This window comes from Electrona antarctica (genome assembly GCF_951216825.1).
Source record: "Electrona antarctica genome assembly, chromosome: 10".
Lineage (NCBI taxonomy): Eukaryota > Metazoa > Chordata > Actinopteri > Myctophiformes > Myctophidae > Electrona > Electrona antarctica.
The window spans coordinates 29339999-29363104 of NC_136791.1; the positions used below are offsets into that span (position 1 = coordinate 29339999).

Consider the following 23106-nt stretch of genomic DNA (forward strand, 5'->3'; position numbering starts at 1 on the left):
AATAAATAAAACAAATGAATGGTCCACTCTCCCGCGCCGCCTCATCCCATCTCATGCATGGCTGCCAGTAATGGTCTGCTGGGTGTCAGCCTTTTTATTGGCACGGTACAAAGCAAGTGCCAAGGGCTGGTGCCTCGATCGTCGACTCCCCGAGCAGACTCGGCCTCTGGATAAAAAGCCAAAGCTAAAATGCCTCAGTATTAAGTCGAGGCAGCAGCACTGCAGAGTCAGAGACACCAGAGGAAGACATGATGTTGGGCTGGAACGAGGAAGTACAGTGGAGAGGGGAGGGACCCAGGGCAGACTTCCATCACCATGGGGCTGCCGCGGCGCTTCGAACTTCTTCAGCACATGGAGCTGCTGGGGAGAGTTGGAAGAACTTCATATTGCAAACTCAAGGAATAGCAGGTACCGTAACTTATACACGCCATGTTTTTTGAACCGGTCGCCGATCTAAAAGAGAGAAGAGAGAGAGAGAGAGAATCTGTAGCCTACGATGCGTCGTTTTTTATTTAAGAGCAGCTATAGGGACCTGACTTCACCTGACTGGAAAACACTGTCCTTAGTTTCAGGTGCGCCATAGTGTCAGATCCTGACCGGCATGCGTAAAGTTTGTCTTCATGCTGGTCCTTGTATAACGGCCGGGGGTTAACAAGTCTAAAAGTTTGTAGAGATATGACTGATTCCAATTATTTCACATTTTTCCTCATCTAATATCCCACACATTTATGGAAATGTGTGGAATGTTTAAAATTTTTCCCATGCGTCATTTGGAAATGACGGCCAATTTTATTTATTTGTCCACATTGTAACTTATTTACCAAAAAAAAGCCAATATAATTTTCGTTATATCGTTTTTTGATAATTATATTTTCTTCTAAATAGCCTGATGTTGTTGGCACCTGTTGGCTGTTACAACTGATGTGCGCACCCCATAAAGTAGACTGAGTTGGAGCAAAACTATAGACAGCATGTTTTCATATAGCTAATTTAATGGAATAAATATCGTACATTGGTTTATGTGTTTGTAAAACAAATAAGGAGCGTGGAGATCTTTTCACACGGTTTTTATTTTACAGGAAATAATGACGCGGAATAATTGTAGTTGTTTTAAAGTAAACCGCCTCAAATTAATCGTTGACAAACATAGTTCAGGTATAGATGCATTCATCATGAACTGAGCAAAAATATATTTGTAAAAGGCAGGCACTTTATATGAAACTTTTTGCTGCTGACAGCAAAACGAATTGGGACCGTTCATTATCTACACTCAAAACCTTGCAGAGCTCATCATTGTGAAACATTTGAGGAAATAAAGTCACCCGCGGGGCTTTCTGCTTTAAAACACTTTTTAAAAGTTTCTATAGTTAAAAATAGGCTGCACGATTGGAACATTATTGATTGATTGAACATTTTATTTCATGTAGAATTGGGTACATTTCAAAGGAAAGGTCAATACAAAAACTGTTACTCTGGACACGACACACCTGACCATGATAAGCACTCACACTTGTTTACAACAGGGTCCAGCATTTTCAATTTATCAGATTGACTCTTTTTAGACACATGTTGATGTTATTGTAACTGATTGTTTGGGGATGTAAAGTTTGTACACACACACACACACACACACACACACACACACACACACACACACACACACACACACACACACACACACACACACACACACACACACACTCTCTCTCTCTCTCTCTTTGGGTATTATTCCAATTCACATATTTTTTTAATAGCATAGCCTTAATAAGCTATCTGGATTTTATTTTGATGTGAAGTTTTTATTTCCCACCATGCACTTCCCAACATTTAAGGGAAGTTCAGAGTCTTGTAATCTCACTTGACTTGTAAACAAATACTTACCAAAAACTGACAGGCTAGGTAGGTATACTACAAAAAGTATCGTATACTTTACAGACTCACTTAAAACTTTTTATTTTTATTTTTTTACATGAGCTCCAATTCCGTGAAAACGATAGAAAGAACAAAACATGGGATATTTCTCCCCCCTTTTTTTTTGTTTCTCAATTTGAATGCGGTCTCCAGAATATGTCAGCAGATACATCATCTTTCTTGTCAGTAGAAACAGAACTAGGCGGGGGCAGAGGAAGACAGTTATTAAAATGATTGCTCAGTCTCTGAATACCAGAGTAGTGAAGTGTGTCAAGATGTAAATGAAGGAAACTTCTTTTCAATGCACCTTTTCCTCTGAACCACCCCCCCCCCCTCCCCACAATAGGCTCCATGCAGCAGCACATCATCACTATACCTACTTTGCCCGCAAATTTCATGAATTACTGATGAGAATCTCCAATATGCATATTTATCTGAATTGAACAAAAAAGGTGATCATGCATCACATTACATTCCAAGTGTATAGGGACAATGTCTTTCCCTAATCCGGTATATATTTATATACCCACACATTCATTTCTCATAAACTGATGGGATTTATTTGACGGCTTGCCCAGTCTTAAGTTTACTTTGAACACGTTGAAATTCACATCGCATTCATACTTATTTAAACAATGAAAAGATAATATCATATACAACGTGTGGCATATGGGTACAAAAAATAAAATAAAAGTAAATTCTTATTTCAATTAACATGATATTATTATACTTGTGCCCATAATAAGGTCAGTGTTAGGGGCCAACAAGCACATGTCCAAATGTAATCACATTCTTAAATACCACTTTGCTTGAATACATTAGATATAATGAGAAATATTTTTAGGTAATCCTACTAATATATTGTATGTGTTCTATTACACCTGTCTACATTTTGTAAGTGTTTTCAAATGGCAAAGAAAACATCAAACTATATAAATACGTCGGTGTGTGGTTTTCCCTCTTTTCCATACAATTTTGAGTGTTCATTTATCCCTGAGAGTGTAATTTTAACACTCAGAGTTAAATGAACGATCAGGGCATTGCTCTGCGTAATTCATTTTGTAATATAAAACTACTTCAAAATTAGACACCCTTTAGCCCGGTTGGTGTTCCACAACAACAACAAGGCAACGATCAGGGTTCGTAATTAATTTACTGAAGGCTTTGTGCTGTTTTCGGTTTGCCCATTTATTTTCTCTGTTAATTACCGCGTTCGCTCATCAGCAACGGCTCATGTATTCACTATTCGCATCACTTTGCTTTCTAAATATGCATGACATGCGCGCGCGCACGCACGCACGCCACTCTTGCACTTTTCTTTGCAGAATCCAAAGTTTTGTTGGTGTGCCCCCCCCCCCCCCCCCCCCCCGGTATGTCTGTTGACGGTTTGTCTGTCTCTCATCTCCACCCTAGCTCTGCTCCCTGGTGCAAAACCTGCCTTCAGTATAGACGCCTCTAAACGCCCACCCCCCGCCATCCACCACCCACCCGACATATATCACACATTCTCACGCACGCACGCACACACACACACGCACCCGCGCACGCACGCACGCGCGCGCAAGCACACGCTAACCCACAAAGCCTCTTCCTGTCTCTCCTCACTCAGCGGACTCAAACCAAAAGTTTTCCAGTCCTTCGGTGCGTCACACTCTCATATGTGGTACTTGCTTGCTTGGTGCGCTTCTCTGTGTGCAGCAGCCAGCGTGGGTTCCACCTGCCCCCCCACCACTCTCAGACCCCTGGCCTGCTGCGTGCTGACACATCTCCCTCTGCCCAACATCCATGCCCCATCAATAAAATAAAAAATAAAAATAAAGATTATGGATGATTTTAATTAGGACGGTTTTAAAAAAATCACAAATCAGGGAATCACAAGAAGTGATTTAAGACTTTGCTAAATAGTGACTTCTTCAAGATAAAGTAAAGGGTAAAAAGGTGTTACATTTCTTAGCACGCCCTGAAGGTGATTTGTAGTCAGTTGTTGCGCGCTGGTGTCATGCACCAAAAATAGCCGATCTACAAGCTCACAACACAGAGCGACGCGAGCTTAGATCAGCTATTTTCAGTGAACGACTCAGGCTTCACTCTCCACATGCCTACGCAAGTGGGCTGAATATAGGAATTTATTTGTCATTGCTGTCAAAGCCCCCATGTCGACACATCCGTATTTCCCCATCTCACCATCTGCCCAGAAAAAAGGGCACAGGAGAATCCCCCCCCCCCCCCTCCACAATCTCCAAACTCCAGATGCTTAAGAGTGGTGGAACACCGTCGGTTCAGCACGGCAGCACGCAATGCCTCCTGAGTCCTGAACCATCTTCGACAAATCATCTGCGTCAATGACCTCTGAACCCCCTCCTCACTCAGACCCCTTTGGGTCCCGGGTGTCTGTCGCTGTCAAACTCCTGACTTAAGTTGCCACAGGCCACAAGTACATGCATGCATGCATTGCAACAGAATGGCCCTGTTGCTTCCCACTATTTGTTCCAAATGTGTGGAGCCATCTGTCAGTAAAACAGGAAGGCCTAGGTTCCCCATCTCCCTAGGGCTCGTTTCGCTATTTTCAGGAGCTTCACTTCTCCCTGTGTGGCTGCTTGGACCGGGCAGCGGCCCCACCGAGGGCTTCTTGAAGTGGTGGAGCCCATCTGCTGCAGGCTTGAGGGCCATACATTATTAATGGGGCCACGTGGGGCACTGGTGACTTCTCACATATTCAGGCCTGGCCGAGGGGATGCGCGCTCTGTGCTCAATCGCCCTGTCCTGGAAAACAAACAAACAAATAAATAAGTAATATGAATGAATCAGATAAAAAAATATTATTGTATTATCATTATTTATTTTTAAAAGATTCACTGCCCTATAGTCTCCTTCCTCACCTGCTTCTCCCTTAAAAAATCAAGGTGTTTAATGTCACATACAATACAGACAGTAGGTGTTGCAGGCAGTCCTTCTTGTCTTAGCTCATTCCTGACTCTCTGAGGCCTTCTCTTCCTGTCTGTCTCTATGTTTTTCAGCTTTCTCGCTGTCTGCATGGTCCAGTCTCTCTCTCTCTCTCTCTCTCTCTCTCTCTCGCTCCCTCTCCCTCTCTCTCTCTCTCTCTCTCTCTCTCCCTCTCCCTCTCTCTCTCTCTCCCTCTCTCTCTCTCTCTCTCTCTCTCTCTCTCTCTCTCTCTCTCTCTCTCTCTCTGTCTCTTTGCCTTATCTCCTTTCCTCTCTTGCTTTCTCTCTGTTTCTGATTGTGGCTCGTACGCATCTGTGCTCAGGCCGCGGGCTCAGCGATGCATGCTCAGTAAATTAGAGAGAACACGAATGCGCGATCGGCTGGGCACGGCGAACGCCCGCATCCTCCGTGACCCGGGGGCCAGTTAATTTTCTGCTTAATTTTGCGGCAGTCAGTTTGCATTTTTGGATGATTACGTGGCAGGAAATTAACAATAAATAACAAATGTGCTCTGAAAGCCCATTCCCAGCAGCAGCACCCTGCCACCGGCAGGCCCCCATCAGACCTCCCCCAACCCAACCCCCCATCCCCCCCAACCCCCTCCTCCCCCACCCAGACTCTCTCCCTGCCCGGTCTCGTCTCTCTGTCCGACTCGTAATGAAAATGTCTGTAATTCTTTGTAATGTAACGTTGGAGGACAACGGTGTTGTCTACAGTGGTGACAAGACCGATCTTGCCGGGGTGATAAGAGTCACGCAGAGAAAGTACATCCCTTTACTCTGCTCCGTGCTTTTTTTCATAATGTTTCCCAGCCTTGCTTTTTGATTAAACTTACACGCATCTTACATCTCCTCCATCTCTCTCCTATTAGAGTACCTGCATCGAATGGAGACAGAGGAGAACCAGGAAATGTCCCAGATGCCAGGTAAAACGTCCGCCGCTGTATATACATCATTGAGCGTTAAGTTTAACAATAGACTTAAAACTACTGGCAGCGACCCAGAGGTCATTTTTGCTTCTCCCGTATGAGACACACACACAACATAATCCCAGAGTTAATTTAACTCAGAGGGTGTAAAGATTAAAGAAAGGACCTACAGTAGCAAGGGTGAATTTAGCTTTTTGGAGTATATAGTTCCATGGTTTGTGATGGTGTGGTGTGGTGTGTGTGCCTCCTCCAGCAGGCAGGGACAGTCCCCCTTGCGACGATTTGCCCGAGGAGGCGGAGGAACCCATGGCTGTCCCAGAGGACCTGTCAGCCTCTTCCACTCACCAGCAGAACCACAGAGGGGACCTGAAAGGTATGAGTTGAGCGTCTCACTGTGTGTGCCCAATGTCATTAATACCCATTTAGACCTGAGGCCGATTCTACAAATGTCTTCTAAATCATGACAGTTTTCTGAAAAACCCTATGTTTCTATGTCAGTGGTTCTCAAGCATTTCCATGTCAAGGACCCCCAGAAATATATGAAATTGGCCGCCGACCCCCATCTGAAAATATGTCTTTTCAGGAACCCCCCAGAAGCAAAGATTTGAGTTAAAAACGTTCTCTCCGAAAGAATATAAATTCAAAGATTTGCGCCACATTTTCACGATTTTTCAAAAATAGCAGATCTACAAGCTCATAGCACGGCACTCAGTGCCGCGCTATGAGCTTTTAGAGCTGCTATTTGTCAATAGCTAAAGTATAACATAATGCTTAAGACACCAAAAGGGGTTCCCGCCCAGAATGGGTTAATTAAAAAAAATACTAACACACAATCTGACAGTCTACTGAAAATGTTATGAAAGCTCGGATGAGAATTAAGGAACAAAGCAATTAGAACAAGAAAAACCCTAAATAAATGATAAATGTAACAGTATTGATACTTTGGGGGTATTGCTATTTTGCATTGTTGTACAACTAATTATAGTACTGAGTGGAAATGGAAAGAAATTAAACCATACTCCGACACAGTATAAGTTTCCTGAAACAAAAAAACAACAACTTTATTTTATTTCCAAATCAGAGTAAAATGGCTAATTGAGAGAGTAATCGCGATATCAAAAGCACAGCCCCCTAAGAGTTTTAATAGCTTAATCCCATGCACATCCACTGGGAGATATGCTATCCAGATAAACAGCATTTAGGTCATTGGCATGAACATGTAAAAAAAGAAAAAAGAAAGAAAGAAATGTCTTTGATCCATGGCATGTTATTAATAAACAGAATCTTAATGAATAGCTAATGTGGCCTTGATTTGAGTGATTGGAGCATTAAACGAGGGAATATCATAGCATGGGTCATCGGTAGCAGACGGTTTTTATCGGCCTAGTAATTCTTGGAATACATGCATGTAGCTTAATTGTCACATTCCAGGAAATGTTGGCAAAAGCACCTCGGTTTCACAGGATGAATCAGATATGATATAGTGAATGTTAAGTATGTTAAGTTATTGTTCAAGTTGTGGTTTTTTTTTAATCATCTGAGCTGCAAAAAAACACATTTATTAACTGCCAGCAGTAGAGCCACCACTGTAAAAAAAAAAAAGACTACATCTGCTCTTTTTAATGTATGACAAAGATTTCCATGTACAATTAATCCATTCAGTGTGTTTTAACACCTTGTCCAGATAACGGCAAAGATTAGCATTGTACGACAGGAAAATCCAGTGTTTATTTAACTTTAAAGTTTAAAAAGTCGATGGTTAAACGAACACTATATGGATATTGCTGCGTAGGATTTTGAAGCAACGCAGTAGTAAGTAATAAGATGTTAGAGGAAACTGAAATAGGATGTGTAAGTGTTTCCTAAGAAGAGACCGTTTCAACACTCCGGGAGATAAAGAGTTCAGGAACAGGGCCAAGCTCACACAGATCGCAGATCAGCACATCACGTCACGTCACTGCACCACATAGGTCACACTGCACCTGCACGCACGCACGCACGCACGCACGCACGCACGCACGCACGCACGCACACTCTCAAATACAGAGTGTTTATTTCACTCTGTATTTGCCTGTAGCTGCAGTTCATAACACTCAAGACTCACTTTTCTATCATGGGCTTCATCTCCAGTGGTTGTGGTTCTCAAAGTGGGGTCCCCAGGGGGGTCCTTGAGGGTGTCCACAGCAAAATGAGTTAATATTGGCATCAGCTATTTGAAAATAGTTGATCTACAAGCTGCTATTTGAAAAAATAACAAAAAAACAAAGAAAAAAGAAATCTTGTGTTGTAGTCGACGGACAGGCATTTCTTATCACAGTTATCTATGTTCGTTGAGGCTGAGGTTGTACAGTATGTGTCAAAAGTAAGAGAGAGAGAGAGAGAAAGGTCGGGGAAGAGAAAACAACAGAGCAAGAGAGATGGCGAGAAAATGACTGAAAGAGACAGCGAGCGAGAAAGAAATTGACGTAAGGGAAGTGACGAGTATATATAGTAGTAGTACTAGGGCACATGCAGGATGACTGTCTATATATGGGACATAGAACCACAGAGTTTTGAAAGCTCAACACCTCAAACCCATGTTGTTTTTGGTTTCTTTGCACTGTCCTAATCAATCTAGGCCAATCAAGCTAGGCCCGGGATTACGTTCTTTGCACATCCTATACGTCCACAATTCACAATGAATTCACCATTTGAACATTTGAAAGGTTACAGGGAAAATTACTAAAAAAGAAATGCCATTGTGATTTGTGACTAATTTCAAAGTGACTAATGTCACTTTGAATGAAGCACATAAAGGTTTCTATAAAGTATACAAGGGTTCCACGTATTTCAGAGACAAGCGGTTTCCCAGACATGACGTGGATGCAAAGCATTCTCTTTTCAAACAGAGTGAGGGGAAAAGTAAAACCATGTTTTTGCTGTTCCTGTTGTCGCGCGTCGTTAAGCATGTTTTTTTTTAGCACATGTGGTTCCACAGCCTTGCACACACTGGGCTAATTTTCAGGCAGTGAGAGCGGCGCAAGCCTTTAACAGGAACCTCCAGCAGGCACCCGTTTACTTCCACAGTAGGTGCAAGAGTTAACAAACCTTTCTTCATATCTCTCTTATCTAGCCTGAGTTGCAGACTCATGTCTTGTGCTTGGCATACATACATACATACATACATTTAGGCTACATTTACATTGTTATCTCAGTATCCGGCTATGCGTAAAGGCATCACAGCAGGTTAATCCCTAGTTGTCTCACTTCTAATCTGACGACAGTCAGGTGTGAATCAAGTTGACCAATGTGTTTTACTGCAGTCCTTGTTTGTCCTCTTTTCGTTCTGACACCTGCTTCCCAAAAGTGTAAATCAGGATGTGCGAACCGACCGTGATAAATGTGACATAAAGTAAAAGCTCTTCTTCCTATTCCCAATTTAGTCATAACTTCCCCTTATCCCTGAGAAGCTGCAGCCTGGCTGTCATGGTTCCCTCTGTCGCACAAGGGTCAGAGGCTGCATTCAGCCCCCTGTTAGTCAATAAGGGTCAGAGAGTGTTTTAAGGCAGACGTGTTGACTCCCACTATTTTCACATGCTTTCACCTGACAGCACTTAAAGGAGAATTCCATGCTAGAAGGCTTTCTTACCTTTATTTGTAGTTGTTACGTCCCCACCAAAGAGGTCCAGGTGTTATTTTGTGCAAAAGTGCATTATTGGCTATTTCCCCTAATATAAGCCCTCAATGCGGGTTGGGTTTTTGTGCTAATTCGCTTATTTCCATCGAAATAAGTAGTAACAGTATTTTTGAGCGATGGAAATAAGCGAATTAGCACAACACCCCAATGCTCCATTCAATTCAATTCAATGCTCATAGTGCGGCACTGAGTGCCGCGCTATGCTATTTTTCAATAGCTAAAGTATAACATATTGCTTAAAAAACACCAAAAGGGGTTCCCGTCCTGAATGGTTAATAATGGACCTTAAGTTAATGAACAGTGCATACAGCAGCAACGCTACAATGTGTCTTGTGCATGCATGGCCCTTTCATTGGAGGTATTAGAAACTTAAGACAAAGATGTGAAGGAATTTGCACTGTCAAGACTTTGGTGGAATTTGGATTGCTTAAAACATCCTCTCACGTACCTAAAATATGCCATGTGTTTTAAGACTTTTTTTTTGTAATATAGTAGGTGAGTTCCTCTGGCCACAACTAAAGGTTTTATTCTTACGTTGAACATCCTATTCTGAATGGAGGTTGGACTGACATTATATATATTTGATATATTAGTGTTCATCATCAGCAATATTTAACTTCTTTCTGTACATCCTACAATTTTACTCGGAAAAGAGTAAAGATTGCAGTGTCATTAGGCAGGTCAGGTTTGGCAACGAGACATTTGTGGTGGTATGGCATTAGGCTAATTTGATTTGAAGCTGCAGAAAAAGGCCATTAATGTCAGTTGTATAACTCACACTTTCCCCTCTGAGTAAATTATGCATAATGGGAGTTTTGTTCCCTCTGTGTCTGTCGGCCGGTGAAAACATGCCTCCTGCAAAAAAGAAAAAGAAAAATCGTTGTTTCAGTTACAGGGTGTTTTACAATTCCTTGTCTGTGCTTCCCTTTATGTCACTTCTCCATAATTCTTGGTATTTCTGTTAGACAGGCCTTGTATCTAAAGCTTCCCCTTTTCCATAGATTCCTATGTTTCATGCTTTCCACTTCTTCCTCTTCGGGTTGAACAAACAGGGCTAGAGGCATGGGGAAATCAGGCTGCTACCATGACATACAAACCACAGGCTTGTACTTTGTGGGACTTGCAGCAATATTCGGAGGTGTGTGAAATGTCGCGAAAAGCAACACGGCTTCTGGTGGGAAAACAGGGACACAAACATGCATTCACTTTTTTTTTTACTTACTTCAGCAGCTGTAAAGTTACAAATATTATTAAGGATGGGTTTTTTTCTTTCTTTTTCTTTTAACCGCTTTTTCATTTTCGAAAGTAATCTGTCACCAGATCTTTGGGCCCCATCGTATGCCCCTCTGTGCACATGAATGAAAAGGTGTGTGTGTGTGTGTGTGTGTGTGTGTGTGTGTGTGTGTGTGTGTGTGTGTGTGTGTGTGTGTGTGTGTGTGTGTGTGTGTGTGTGTGTGTGTGTGTGTGTGTGTGTGTGTGTGTGTGTGTGTGTGTGTGTGTGTGTGTGTGTGTGTGTGCGTGCGTGGCTATACGTGTCACACTGTCACATGCATGTGTTTTTATCGTACTCGCTTGGTCTGATACGTACCGCTGCCGTCCCTAGTTTCACAGTGCTTCCTGTCTCTCTGTTTCCTGTTTATCTTGCTGTCATATTTTGTTTCACAAAAACTGTGATGTGTGACTGAGAGATGCTCGCTGTGTTTCCTCATCCCATCACCGATGTGCTCATCTGAGATAGGCTATCGCCATCGTCTCCTCAAGAAATGTATTTTGTTTTTTTGGAAAACCCCCAAGCTTATAACACTGACAAAACCCCCACTATTTATTTAACAACACATAAAAACCACTTGTGAATCAAAAAACGGTCTAACGTTTTCAGATTTCTTGGGATTATGATAAAAACAAATGATTATAAAAACATATACACATACTCTAGGGAATGGTTGTGAAGTAAAAGTTTTAGTTTAGAACAAGTCATTTTAACCTCCCAAAAAAGAACCAATCAAACCAAACAGAAATGAGAGCGAGAGGCCGACAGAGAGAGAGAGAGAGAGAGAGAGAGAGAGAGAAATAGATATATAGTACCCCAGTCATTTTTTTTGATCATGTCACATGTAGTTCTATATGACTTTACATACCAGAACCATGCACGTGTTCTAAACAGTGGCCCACTGCCCTCTTTTTTCAGCCTGTAACATTAAAGTTGAGGCTCGCAGTGATGAGGAGAATGGGCTCGCCTGTGAGATGAATGGCGAGGAGGAGGAGGAGGAAGAGTGTGGTGCGGAAGATTTGCGCGTGCTCGATGCCTCGGGGGCCAAAGTGAACGGTTCCTCGCAGGCGGGCTCCGACGCCAAGGCCTTCTCCTCGGCCGGTGGCATCCGCCTGCCCAACGGGAAGCTCAAGTGCGATATCTGTGGGATAGTTTGCATTGGCCCCAATGTGCTGATGGTGCACAAGCGAAGCCACACTGGTAAGCTCATTCGCCCCTTCCTTTACACCCACGTTCACTGCTGGTATGTTAAAGCAGTGGTTCCCAAACCTTTTCATGTCAAGGACCCCCAAATAGACACTCCTTAGCCCGCGGACCCCCATTTGAAAAAGATATGCCAGGGACCCCCCACAATAAGAGAAGATTTTTACGGCTCTTGCAGAGATTCTCAACCCGTTTAATTTCAAGGACCCCCAGTTTGACATGCACTCTCTGAGTTACAGACCTATAATGGTCCATTTGGTTCCAAACTATCATTTAGCTGGGGACCCCCTGGAACTCCCTCAAGTACCCCTGGGGGTCCCCGGACCCCACTTTGGGAACCACTGTGTTAAAGGGAGTGTTGAAGGACCACTTCACCACTTTTCAACCTACCTATATATAATTGGTCCTCACTAATGTTCATGATAAAATTCCACACAGTTTGTTTTTCCTACTCGGTCTGTGTCTCAGTCATATGATGTGGCTTGTGGGAAGTACATTTTTAAACTAGTTTCAGCAATGGGATCATACTTTTTCTGGTGGGTAGATCTTGTTGAACTGGTCATGTTGAAAGTAGCTCTCAAGTAAAAAATCACACCCGTGTGAACTGAGTGGTGTAAGGTCTGTCTGACGTAATGAAATCATGTCTGACGTAATGAAATCACACCCGGGTGTGATTTCATTACCTGGCTTTGTTTGTGCAGAAAAAATGAGCATGGTTGCTATGTTTACCCTGTTCACCCGGGTGTGATTTCATTACGTCATTACAACAGGGTGAACATAGCAACCATGCTCATTTTTTCTGCACAAAAAAGCCAGTTGTAGGAGTGGTTTACACCACTCAAAAATATGTGCAGGGCACTGCATGGGCACCCCTGATATAAAGCATTGCTTCAGTTTGCCTTGTTTTTTTTTATAAGGTCCAATTGCCCAAAAGGTTTATGTTGGATGAAGTGTAGGATGAAGTGCATGGATGTTTTAGAAGGTCTTGATCTCGGTGTACTTTACTCATACTGTACGAGTACAGTATGTACGAGTACAGTATGTCGAGTAAAGTATAGTCTAACATACCTAATTTCCAGAGCTCTTCATAGCTGTGAGGCCAACATATAGTAACAGTACAACAGTGATGCTTTCTTCAATCCTAAAGAAAGACTCAATCCTAAACTTTGTGATAGTTCACTCTCTCAAGCTAGAGACAGAAGTAGAGTGAACTCTTTGACTGACAATAGTTCCATACTGACTTGTAGTTCGCATTGGCATCCGATCCATGCAGTTCGCTGTGGATATATAGACCTCTCTGCGGTGCGTGAAATAGTGTTTGAGAATGCCATTAGCGATGATGATTGTTCTCTAAATGATTTAGATTTATCACATGACAAGCAATGGTAGCCGATGATCGCGTGGCTTGAATTTAGTCCCCCAAAACATGCCCCTTAATCGAAAGGCAGGATATCCACTGGTAGCAATTAAATGGAATCTCCCTGAAATGACAATTATCTGACTATTAAAAGTTTTTCAAATTTGAAAATTGATATTCTATTGTGATGAACCCAAACCAGTGGTGGGGAACATTTTTGAAAAAGGCACTTAACTGTCAAGCTTTAGAAACTAATGAAACCCAAAATGGAAGAAAGGAACACTAGACTAATGTAAATGCAAAAGAATGTATAATAAAAGATATAATGAAGTGCCTCTTATTTAAATAGAAAATATTCTGTGGTGAATCTTTGCTCCTGAAATGCATTTTTAATGAGTTTCCTTTTTTTAAATATATTTTTGCTGCTTCACTGGTGACTCTTATTTTATAGGAGGGGAGGGGGGTGGGGGGTATCTTTGAAAATGAAAAAAAAAAAGAACATTAAAACGTTCTCACAGAATGCCACAACACACGCGGATAGGATGGATATTGGTTTATTCCAGAAGCGCTGATCAGGAAGACTGGCTCGCAACACAAAGTGTTTCCTTCGCTTTATTCAAATGAGGCTCGCATTTGCATTGTGATGCGCCGCTCTTATTTTATAGAGACGAAGAAGAGGGGGAAAAAAATGAGATTTTCAGATCAAATTGACCTAGGCAATGGTGCATTACGGAGCTGGCAGGCTGAGTCTGAAAGGCTCTTGTTCGATCAGAGCGCCGGGGCTCGGGTGGGGGGTTGGGGGGGGGTGGGGGGGGTGGAGTGGCGGTGGCACGGAGAAATTGAGTGTCAGTCCCCTGTGTGAAACTCCCAGGGTACAGTATTTGATTGGTCCGATGTCCACTGGAGTAGCTTCATCTAGCCGCCTTGTTCTTGTAGTACAGTGACCCCCACATTCACATGGTGGCAGCCCAGTCTTATACATTCACATGGTGGCAGCCCAGTCTTATACATTCACATGGTGGCAGCCTGGTCTTATACATTCACATGGTGGCAGCCAGCCTGGTCTTATACATTCACATGGTGACAGTCAGCCTGGTCTTATACATTCATATGGTGGCAGCCTGGTCATATACATTCACATAGTGGCAGCCCGGTCTTATACATTCACATGGCAGCCTGGTCATATACATTCACATGGCAGCCCGGTCTTATACATTCACATAGTGGCAGCCCGGTCATATACATTCACATGGCAGCCTGGTCATATACATTCACATGGTGGCAGCCTGGTCTTATACATTCACATGGCAGCCCGGTCTTATACATTCACATGGCAGCCCGGTCTTATACATTCACATGGCAGCCCGGTCTTATACATTCACATGGCAGCCCGGTCTTATACATTCACATGGCAGCCCGGTCTTATACATTCACATGGCAGCCCGGTCTTATACATTCACATGGCAGCCTGGTCTTATACATTCACATGTCAGCCCGGTCATATACATTCACATGGTGGCAGCCTGGTCTTATACATTCACATGGTGGCAGCCTGGTCTTATACATTCACATAGTGGCAGCCCGGTCTTATACATTCACATGGCAGCCTGGTCTTATACATTCACATGGCAGCCTGGTCTTATACATTCACATGGCAGCCCGGTCTTATACATTCACATGGTGGCAGCCCAGTCTTATACATTCACATGTCAGCCCGGTCTTATACATTCACATGTCAGCCCGGTCTTATACATTCACATGGTGGCAGCCCAGTCTTATACATTCACATGGTGGCAGCCCAGTCTTATACATTCACATGGTGGCAGCCTGGTCTTATACATTCACATGGCAGCCCGGGTCATATACATTCACATGGCAGCCCGGTCTTATACATTCACATGGTGGCAGCCCGGTCTTATACATTCACATGGTGGCAGCCTGGTCTTATACATTCACATGGCAGCCCGGTCTTATACATTCACATGGCAGCCCGGTCTTATACATTCACATGGCAGCCTGGTCTTATACATTCACATGGTGGCAGCCCAGTCTTATACATTCACATGATATGATATGATATACAATTTACAATTTACAATTTAGGCATTTAGCAGACGCTCTTAATCCAGAGCGACTTACATTAAGCAAAAACAAAAAGCATGGCATACATCACATGTATAAAAAGTAGTTATCATGAATCATGCGTAAACTAAGAACGTAACAGTGGAGTATCTATGTAAACTATACATACTATACTATATAATATATTATACATGTGTACTATAAAGTGCTATGACTACATAAAGTGCAATTCTAGAGCTGTCTACATAACAAGCTATAAGTCTGTTTAAAATACTATCTAAGTCTACATAATGTGCTATCTAAGGGGCTAGGCTAGGGCAAGTGCTACGGGCCATGGTGGAGTCTGAAGAGGTGGGTTTTCAGACTACGGCGGAAGATTGGGAGTGAGGCTGCAGTTCTGACTGCAATGGGAAGTGCATTCCATAGTTTTGGAGCCAGAAGGGAGAAGAGTTTGGGACGTGTGGAGCGTTGTCCCGGCGTTTTTAGTGAAGGTACCTCCAGCTTCCCTGCGTTGGCTGATCTGAGTGAGCGGGAGGGTTTGTAGGGTACGATCATACTTGTGAGATATGGGGGGGCCATGCCTTTGGTTGCTTTGAATGCCAGCATCAGAGTTTTGTATTCTGTGCGGGCAGCGACCGGGAGCCAATGGAGCGAGCGGAGAAGGGGGGAGACGTGTGAGAATTTTGGCTGGTTGAAGACCAAGCGTGCTGCGGCATTTTGGATCAGTTGGAGGGGCTTAAGTACTTTAGTACTTTAGTACTTTTAGTACTTTATTGTCAGTTCACACTGAAATTTGTCTTGCGACCCAGCAGCCAAGTATGCAGAACACATAATATGTGTTATCATACGTAGGTATAAAGTTTCTGAAGTGGTTGTCCAACAATCTTTGAACAAATGTTCAGTTGATGCAGCAGTTGTGACTTTAGGGCTGCAGACAAACATCCATACCAGGTGGTACTACAGTACTGAAGAACACTCATAATAACATAAGGGAAAAACAAAAGAAGAATCCGTCTACTAGCACCGAAGGATCTTAGACGGCGAAGGAAGTAGATTCTTTGCCAGATCAAAAGGCAGTGTGCTGTAGTGTAAACTATTGTCAGTATAGGTTTTGTTACATGTGGTTGTTACATGCTGTTGAGATTGTTTAAATGCTGTTACAGCTATTTGTTACACGCTATTAGTCAGTTGAATGCTTTTTTTCCGTTGTTACATGGTTGTTATCATTAAGGGCTCCTGCTTTGTGTAAGGAAAAGGCTGTTCTCAAGGTTCAAAGTTCAGACTGTTAAATGATTATGCTAGTAAGAAAGTCCTGATTCGCTTAGACTTAATACGCTTTAAAGTCAATCGATACACTCGTAATGCACAATATTTGATACATTTATTGTAGACACAATGCATTTTCCATATCAGATTCAAGGGCATTGGTTTGACAACCTACTGCATGCACTACTCCTACTCCTACTATTTGTCACATACATTTCTGTATGCGAGATTTGTTCTCTGCATTTGACCCCCCCAATCCAACCCTTGATGCTGAGTGCCAAGCAGGGAGGCATTGGGTCCCATTTTGACAGTCTTTGGTATGACCCGGCCGGGGATCGAGCCCCCGACCTCCCGGTCTCAGGGCGGACACTCTAACCACAAGGCCACTGAGCCCTTATACACTATTTACTTGATCGATCGGTGTCTCACATTGGTCTATACTTTGTCCCCTCCTTCACCCTCCCCTCTACAGGCATTATAACACTTGTTATATGTTTATAATTATGCATAACAACACAGCTTATGAAGTATAATAACTTTAACTTATAATGATATATAATGTATAAGTGCTGGTCAAATTAAAAGCATTATAAAATCAGTGGAACAGCACACTATAACTACCAGGTAGCACTTTACTTAAAGGTTGGGTCTGTAATGCATTATAGTCACATTAAGTACCACAGACGAAAAACAGTCTAAGTCCAAATTTCATTCTGACCCCTCCACGAAAAGGCCTCGTTGTCCTGAACCCTTATCTATCATTTATACATTATGGATCAATAGTGTGGACTTAGACTGTTTTTCGTCTGTGGCATTCAATAACTCATCATAAATATGATGCATTAAAATGCACTTATAATGCTTCATAATACTCATTATAAATGTTTATAATTATGCATAACAAGTTAGCAACTTATAACACACACACACACACACACACACACACACACTTTATAACTAACTAAGTAAAGGTAGTTTTATAATGCATTCATAGAAGTGTTACCCAAATCTCTTCTCCAGAAATAAGCGATTTCCTGCAAATGTTCGCCTATTATGACACGCTATAGTCCCTGTGTGGTTAATATCTAAGATGTACTGCTGTTGTATATCTGTATATTCCACCTGCTCCTCTACAATGACTGTGTATATTTCTGTTCTGCTTTGTCCAACCCCCCCTCCCCCCCCCCCACAGGAGAACGTCCATTCCAGTGCAACCAGTGTGGTGCGTCGTTCACACAGAAGGGAAACCTGCTACGTCATATCAAGCTGCACTCGGGGGAGAAGCCCTTCAAATGTCACCTATGCAGCTACGCCTGTCGCCGGAGGGATGCCCTCACGGGTCACTTACGCACCCACTCTGGTGAGTACACTGCCAGGTCGACCAACATCAAAAAACAAAGCGCACGCAGAGTAGGATCTAAGCATGTAAAACAACTGGCCCATTACGTTCTGTTCTGTTAGGAGAAACCATGGGGAAGTGGATAGGCTGTAGATAAGGTTTCACTTTTTGCCAGGTGCTTGAAAAGCATCCTGGCCTACATTCACTATACCTCTAGTAGCGACCGTATAGTGGACACTTTTTCATGATTGGCTGCCTCGTCTCTAGGCTGCCTCTAAACCTTTTTTTTATTTTTATTTTAATCCTTTATTTACCCAGAGTAGTAGCTGAGCACAAGTGCTCATTTTCAGCAACGCCCTGCACATAGAGACACACAGACAGACACACATATTAAAACCTGGGAGCTGACCAGTACAACCACAGTCTTATACTGTTGGCCACCAAGCAGCTCCACTGGAGCAGTTGGGGGTTCAGTGCCTTGCTCAAGGGCACTTCAGCGGTGTTGGGTGAGTGATGACAATCACTTCCCGACCCAGATTTTTCCTGCCTGTCCGGGGAATCGAACTGGCAACCTTTCGGCAACAAGGGCGCTCCTCTAACCCTTAGGCCTCCGCTGCCCAATGGAAGACTTACCCATAAAACCCATAGTCTGAACGGCCGCTGTCGGCCGGCATAAAACTCTGAACAAGCCGTGAGCTGAAGCAGAGGCACACAAAGGGATTACACTGTAGATGTTCATAAACGACAGCTTTCTGCACCTGGCAGTTGTGCCTCGTCACTCTTGTTTCACTCTGCATTTGCACAGTACATTGTTTTGCAGAAGTGTTTTGTTGTTGATGCAATCATTGGGTTTACACTAGTTTTTGGTCCTTTCAAAACATTACACATATTATTATTATTATTATTATTATTATTATTATTATTATTATTATTATTATTATTATTATTATTATTATTATTATCTTTTTTATTGCCTTGCCTTGCCTTGCCTTGCCTTGCCTTGCCTTGCCTTGCCCTGATGCATCGGAACTGTTTTGCAGTTGGAAAGCCCCACAAGTGTGCCTACTGTGGGAGGAGTTACAAGCAGCGCAGCTCACTGGAGGAGCACAAGGAGCGTTGTCACAACTACCTCCAGTGCATGGGCCTGCAGAACAGCATCTACACAGGTACACACACACACACACACACATACATGGGCCTGCAGAACAGCATCTACACAGGTACACACACACACACATGGGCCTGCAGAACAGCATCTACACAGGTTGGTGCCTCGCAGTGTTGTTTTTGGCTAAATCGGAAGTTGATTTAGTCGGCTAAAATGTATTTTCGCGGGCCTTGATGGCGTCGTAATGACTTTTTTTACACTTGCTGAAAATAGCCGATCTACAAGCTCACAACGCGTCGCAGCGCGGCGCGTTGTGAGCTTGTAGATATTTTCAGCATGCAACCAAGTGTAAAATGACTTATACTGGATCTCTTGTCCACTAGTCCCCTTCCTAACATTTTAGTCTAGTTTTTATTTGTTGACGAAATTGTCAGTATATTTAGTCTTAGTTTTAGTCATCATAGCTTAGTTTTCATTTAGTTTCTATTTAGTTTTTGTCAGTGAAAAAAGGTAGTCGACGAACATGTTTTGTCTTGGTTTTAGTCGACGAAATCAACACTGGTGCCTCGGCTCACCTCCACACCCACACACACACACACACACACACACACACACACACACACACACACTGATGACCTACTTTGCACTGAACGTACACAGGACTCACTATGCACGCCTCAACAGCCTGCCACGCTTACAATGTTACAATGATACAAAACGCTCCGACAAGTCAGAATGAATTCATGTAATTTCTTACATTAAAATGTGGCTTTTCGGTTTTCTTTTTGTTTCATCTGATTGAACGCAGGATCACAGAGAGAGAGAGAGAGACCCTTTTTTCGTAAACCACTAAAGCCCTAATGTATATAGTTCCACGAAAATATTAAAAACGGCGATGCGATGTGTTGCTCAACTTGTAGATCTGGCCAAAATAGAGAATGCCAGGATTAATGTGGTTAACAGGCTACTATCTGCATGTACTGAAGTTATTATTATTGTTTTCAAATCATAGTGATGCGTGCACTATCAGCGAAGATGAAATGAAATTACACAAAGAAATGACATTTCCAGACCAAGTAGCTTTGCATGTGTCTAGAATAGTCAGCTCTGTGCTTTGGGAGAAAGAGGCACGTGTGTTACCATGCAAGTGCAGGGACCCTCTTTCACACTTCACCTTCTTGAAAGGTATCAAAATACTTGACGCTGAAATCTACTTTTCTGTCTTGCTTTCCAGTAGTAAAGGAAGAAATCAACCAGAGTGAACAGAGGGAAGACTTAAGCCAGACGGGGACTGACAGAGCCTTGGTGCTAGACAGACTAGCTAATAATGTAGCTAAACGTAAAAGCACTATGCCACAGAAGTTTGTGCAGGGTAAGGGCTGAAGTCTGCTTCCTCTGCATATACCAACAGTAATTGCACCCATGATAAATGTATACAGTAGGTCACACTATACGAACATAATCTTGTACAGTATGTTATGTTACTTCACTGCCATTTATCCGTTTATACCTTAATTTGGTCTTTACAATGTTAGACTTGTGTATTTTAAAATGCAAATTTGTTTGATCAATTACCACTATTACCGATCAAAACATAAAGATAAGCCTTTTTTTTAATCAAAGAAGACAGGGGGAAAATATGTAATTTTAACTATAATTTAGACAGAAACAGTAGAAAAAGGGCAATACCAAGGCCAATAACTCAAAGCAACGTCACATGAGACTTATAGATTATTGAAAAGGAAGGGATGTCCGCACACTGTTTCTCTGCTCCCAGGAAATTTCATTAGCATGTTTCGACGTCGTTGTTCTAATAAAATTTCCTGGGAGCAGAGAAACAGTGTGCGGACATCCCTTCCTTTTCATTGTACGTATATTTTTAGCACCTGTAGAATTTCTGGAGATGTGCGTGCTTCTTTTTGGATCCTATCACTTATAGATTATTGACCTTCATCAACCAACCCCTATCTCTGACCCTCAGGTGAGAAGCGTCTGTCCGAACTGTCCTTCGAGGGAGGAGACCATGTCATCAACCAGGCCATCAACAGCGCCATCAGCTACCTGGGGGCCGAGTCGCTGCGGCCTCTGGTGCAGACCTCCCCGGTCTCCCCTGCGGACGCGGCCCACGTCGGGCCCAACATGTTCTCCCTCCACAAGCCTCTGCTGCCCGACGGCCTGTCGGCCAAGGACAACGCCGCCGAGAACCTGCTGCTGCTGTCCAAGTCCAAGTCGGCCTCCAGCGAGAAGGACGTGTCCCCGAGCCAGAGCGGACAGGACTCCACCGACACCGAGAGCAACAATGAGGAGCGGCCGCTCGGAGGCGGCGGTGCTTCGTCCGGCCTCATCTACCTGACCAACCACCGGAACGGCGTGATGATGTCCCAGCAGGTCAAGGACGAGCACCAGAGGCAGTACGACGCCATGCGGGCCGGCCACGTCGACATGGAGCCCGGCGGCTTCAAGGTGGTGACTGGGGACGGGGAGCAGGTGAGGGCGCACCGCTGCGAACACTGCCGGATTCTTTTCTTGGACCACGTCATGTACACCATCCACATGGGCTGCCACGGCTTCAGGGACCCCTTTGAGTGCAACCTCTGTGGCCACCGCAGTCAGGACCGCTACGAGTTCTCCTCTCACATGACACGGGGAGAGCACCGCTACTGAGGCTCGCAGCAGCCGCTATAGCGCTAGACGACTACATCCCCGTTCAAATGAGCAAAATGTAAGATAATGAAAGCACACTCGCAGTCCCACACAAACACACACCGTGACACACACACGCACGAACGAACGCACGCACGCACACACGCACGCACGCACGCACACACACACACACACACACACACACACACACACACACACACACACACACACACACACACACACACAATATATATAATAGAGAACTCATACATTGTCAAATAAACTGTTGATCTTTGAAAGTGGTGATTTTTTTATACGGAATATGCATGGTTATGGAACACAGAGGAACGCATTTAATTAAGAAAAGTACACAAACTAATTTATTTGTTAAGGGGGAAAACAAATTTACCGGTGTGTGTGTGTGTGTGTGTGTGTGTGTGTGTGTGTGTGTGTGTGTGTGTGTGTGTGTGTGTGTGTGTGTGTGTGTGTGTGTGTGTGTGCGCGCGTGCGTGTGCGTGTGCGTGTGCATGTGTGTGTGTGTTTTTAAAGAAAATAATGATTGTTCGATGAAGACAAAACGTGTATAATTTCGCCATAGTTGTGTATGTAGGGTTTTCAATCATTTATTTATTTTTACTTGGTAAATGTATAAAGTTTATAAGAAATATGTCATCTTTCTGATATCCAGGCGGCAGCATTTCTTTTGAAATTAAATATTTTTCTTTCTTTAGTTTTATAATATGGTTTAATATCCAAAAGGATTCAAATTCCTTTCTCCAAAACGCACAGGCAAATTTGTAAGTTTTTTTTTCTTTTAAATCTTTTTAATTATTATATTGTTTTCAACCTGTTCAATTTGTAGCCACTTTCATATTATTTATATATAACAAATGCTGTTTTTCTTCTTTTATATTTATTACTGTGTTCTATGTTTGAATCTAAAATAGTTCCAACTGCATCCATTTTTGTTCAACTGTATGACATGAATTTGGGGTTTAAAACATGATTGCTGCTGGATGCTATTTTTAAGAAATAGATAAGAAATGTTTATTTGTTTTAACCGGCTCTTTATTTTATACGGTATGTGATGGCTGAGAATTGTATGCAATACTCTGGGATAATCGAGTGTTGAGGGAAATGTTATGCTTGCAAAATATCAATAAATGATATTTTACATACACAAAGAGTGTTTATGCTTGTTTTCTCGTTATACTGGTGTTAAAAAATCAACTGATGATTTTTCAGGAATTTGTGACATTTGGGAATTGTTTCACAGCTGTTGAATATAACTTGCAGTGAGCTATTCTTCATACACTTATACAATAGGCACATCATTATGTGTATTAGTAGTACTAGCTATAATTTAGTTTAGGATCTAGG

At 42.9% G+C, this 23106-nt stretch overlaps 1 protein-coding gene across 1 annotated transcript; it reads left to right on the top strand.

Moving 5' to 3' along the window:
• Nucleotides 1-57: 57 nt before the first annotated feature.
• ikzf1 (IKAROS family zinc finger 1 (Ikaros)) lies at nt 58-22186 on the top strand (the record flags this gene model as incomplete). Its single annotated transcript, XM_079512340.1, is given in 11 exon segments — nt 58-93; nt 96-152; nt 155-220; nt 222-408; nt 5726-5779; nt 6039-6155; nt 11647-11928; nt 17829-17996; nt 19016-19141; nt 20318-20455; nt 21065-22186. Coding segments are annotated over 11 exon segments (1914 nt in total). The 3' UTR covers nt 21748-22186.
• Nucleotides 22187-23106: the final 920 nt, after the last annotated feature.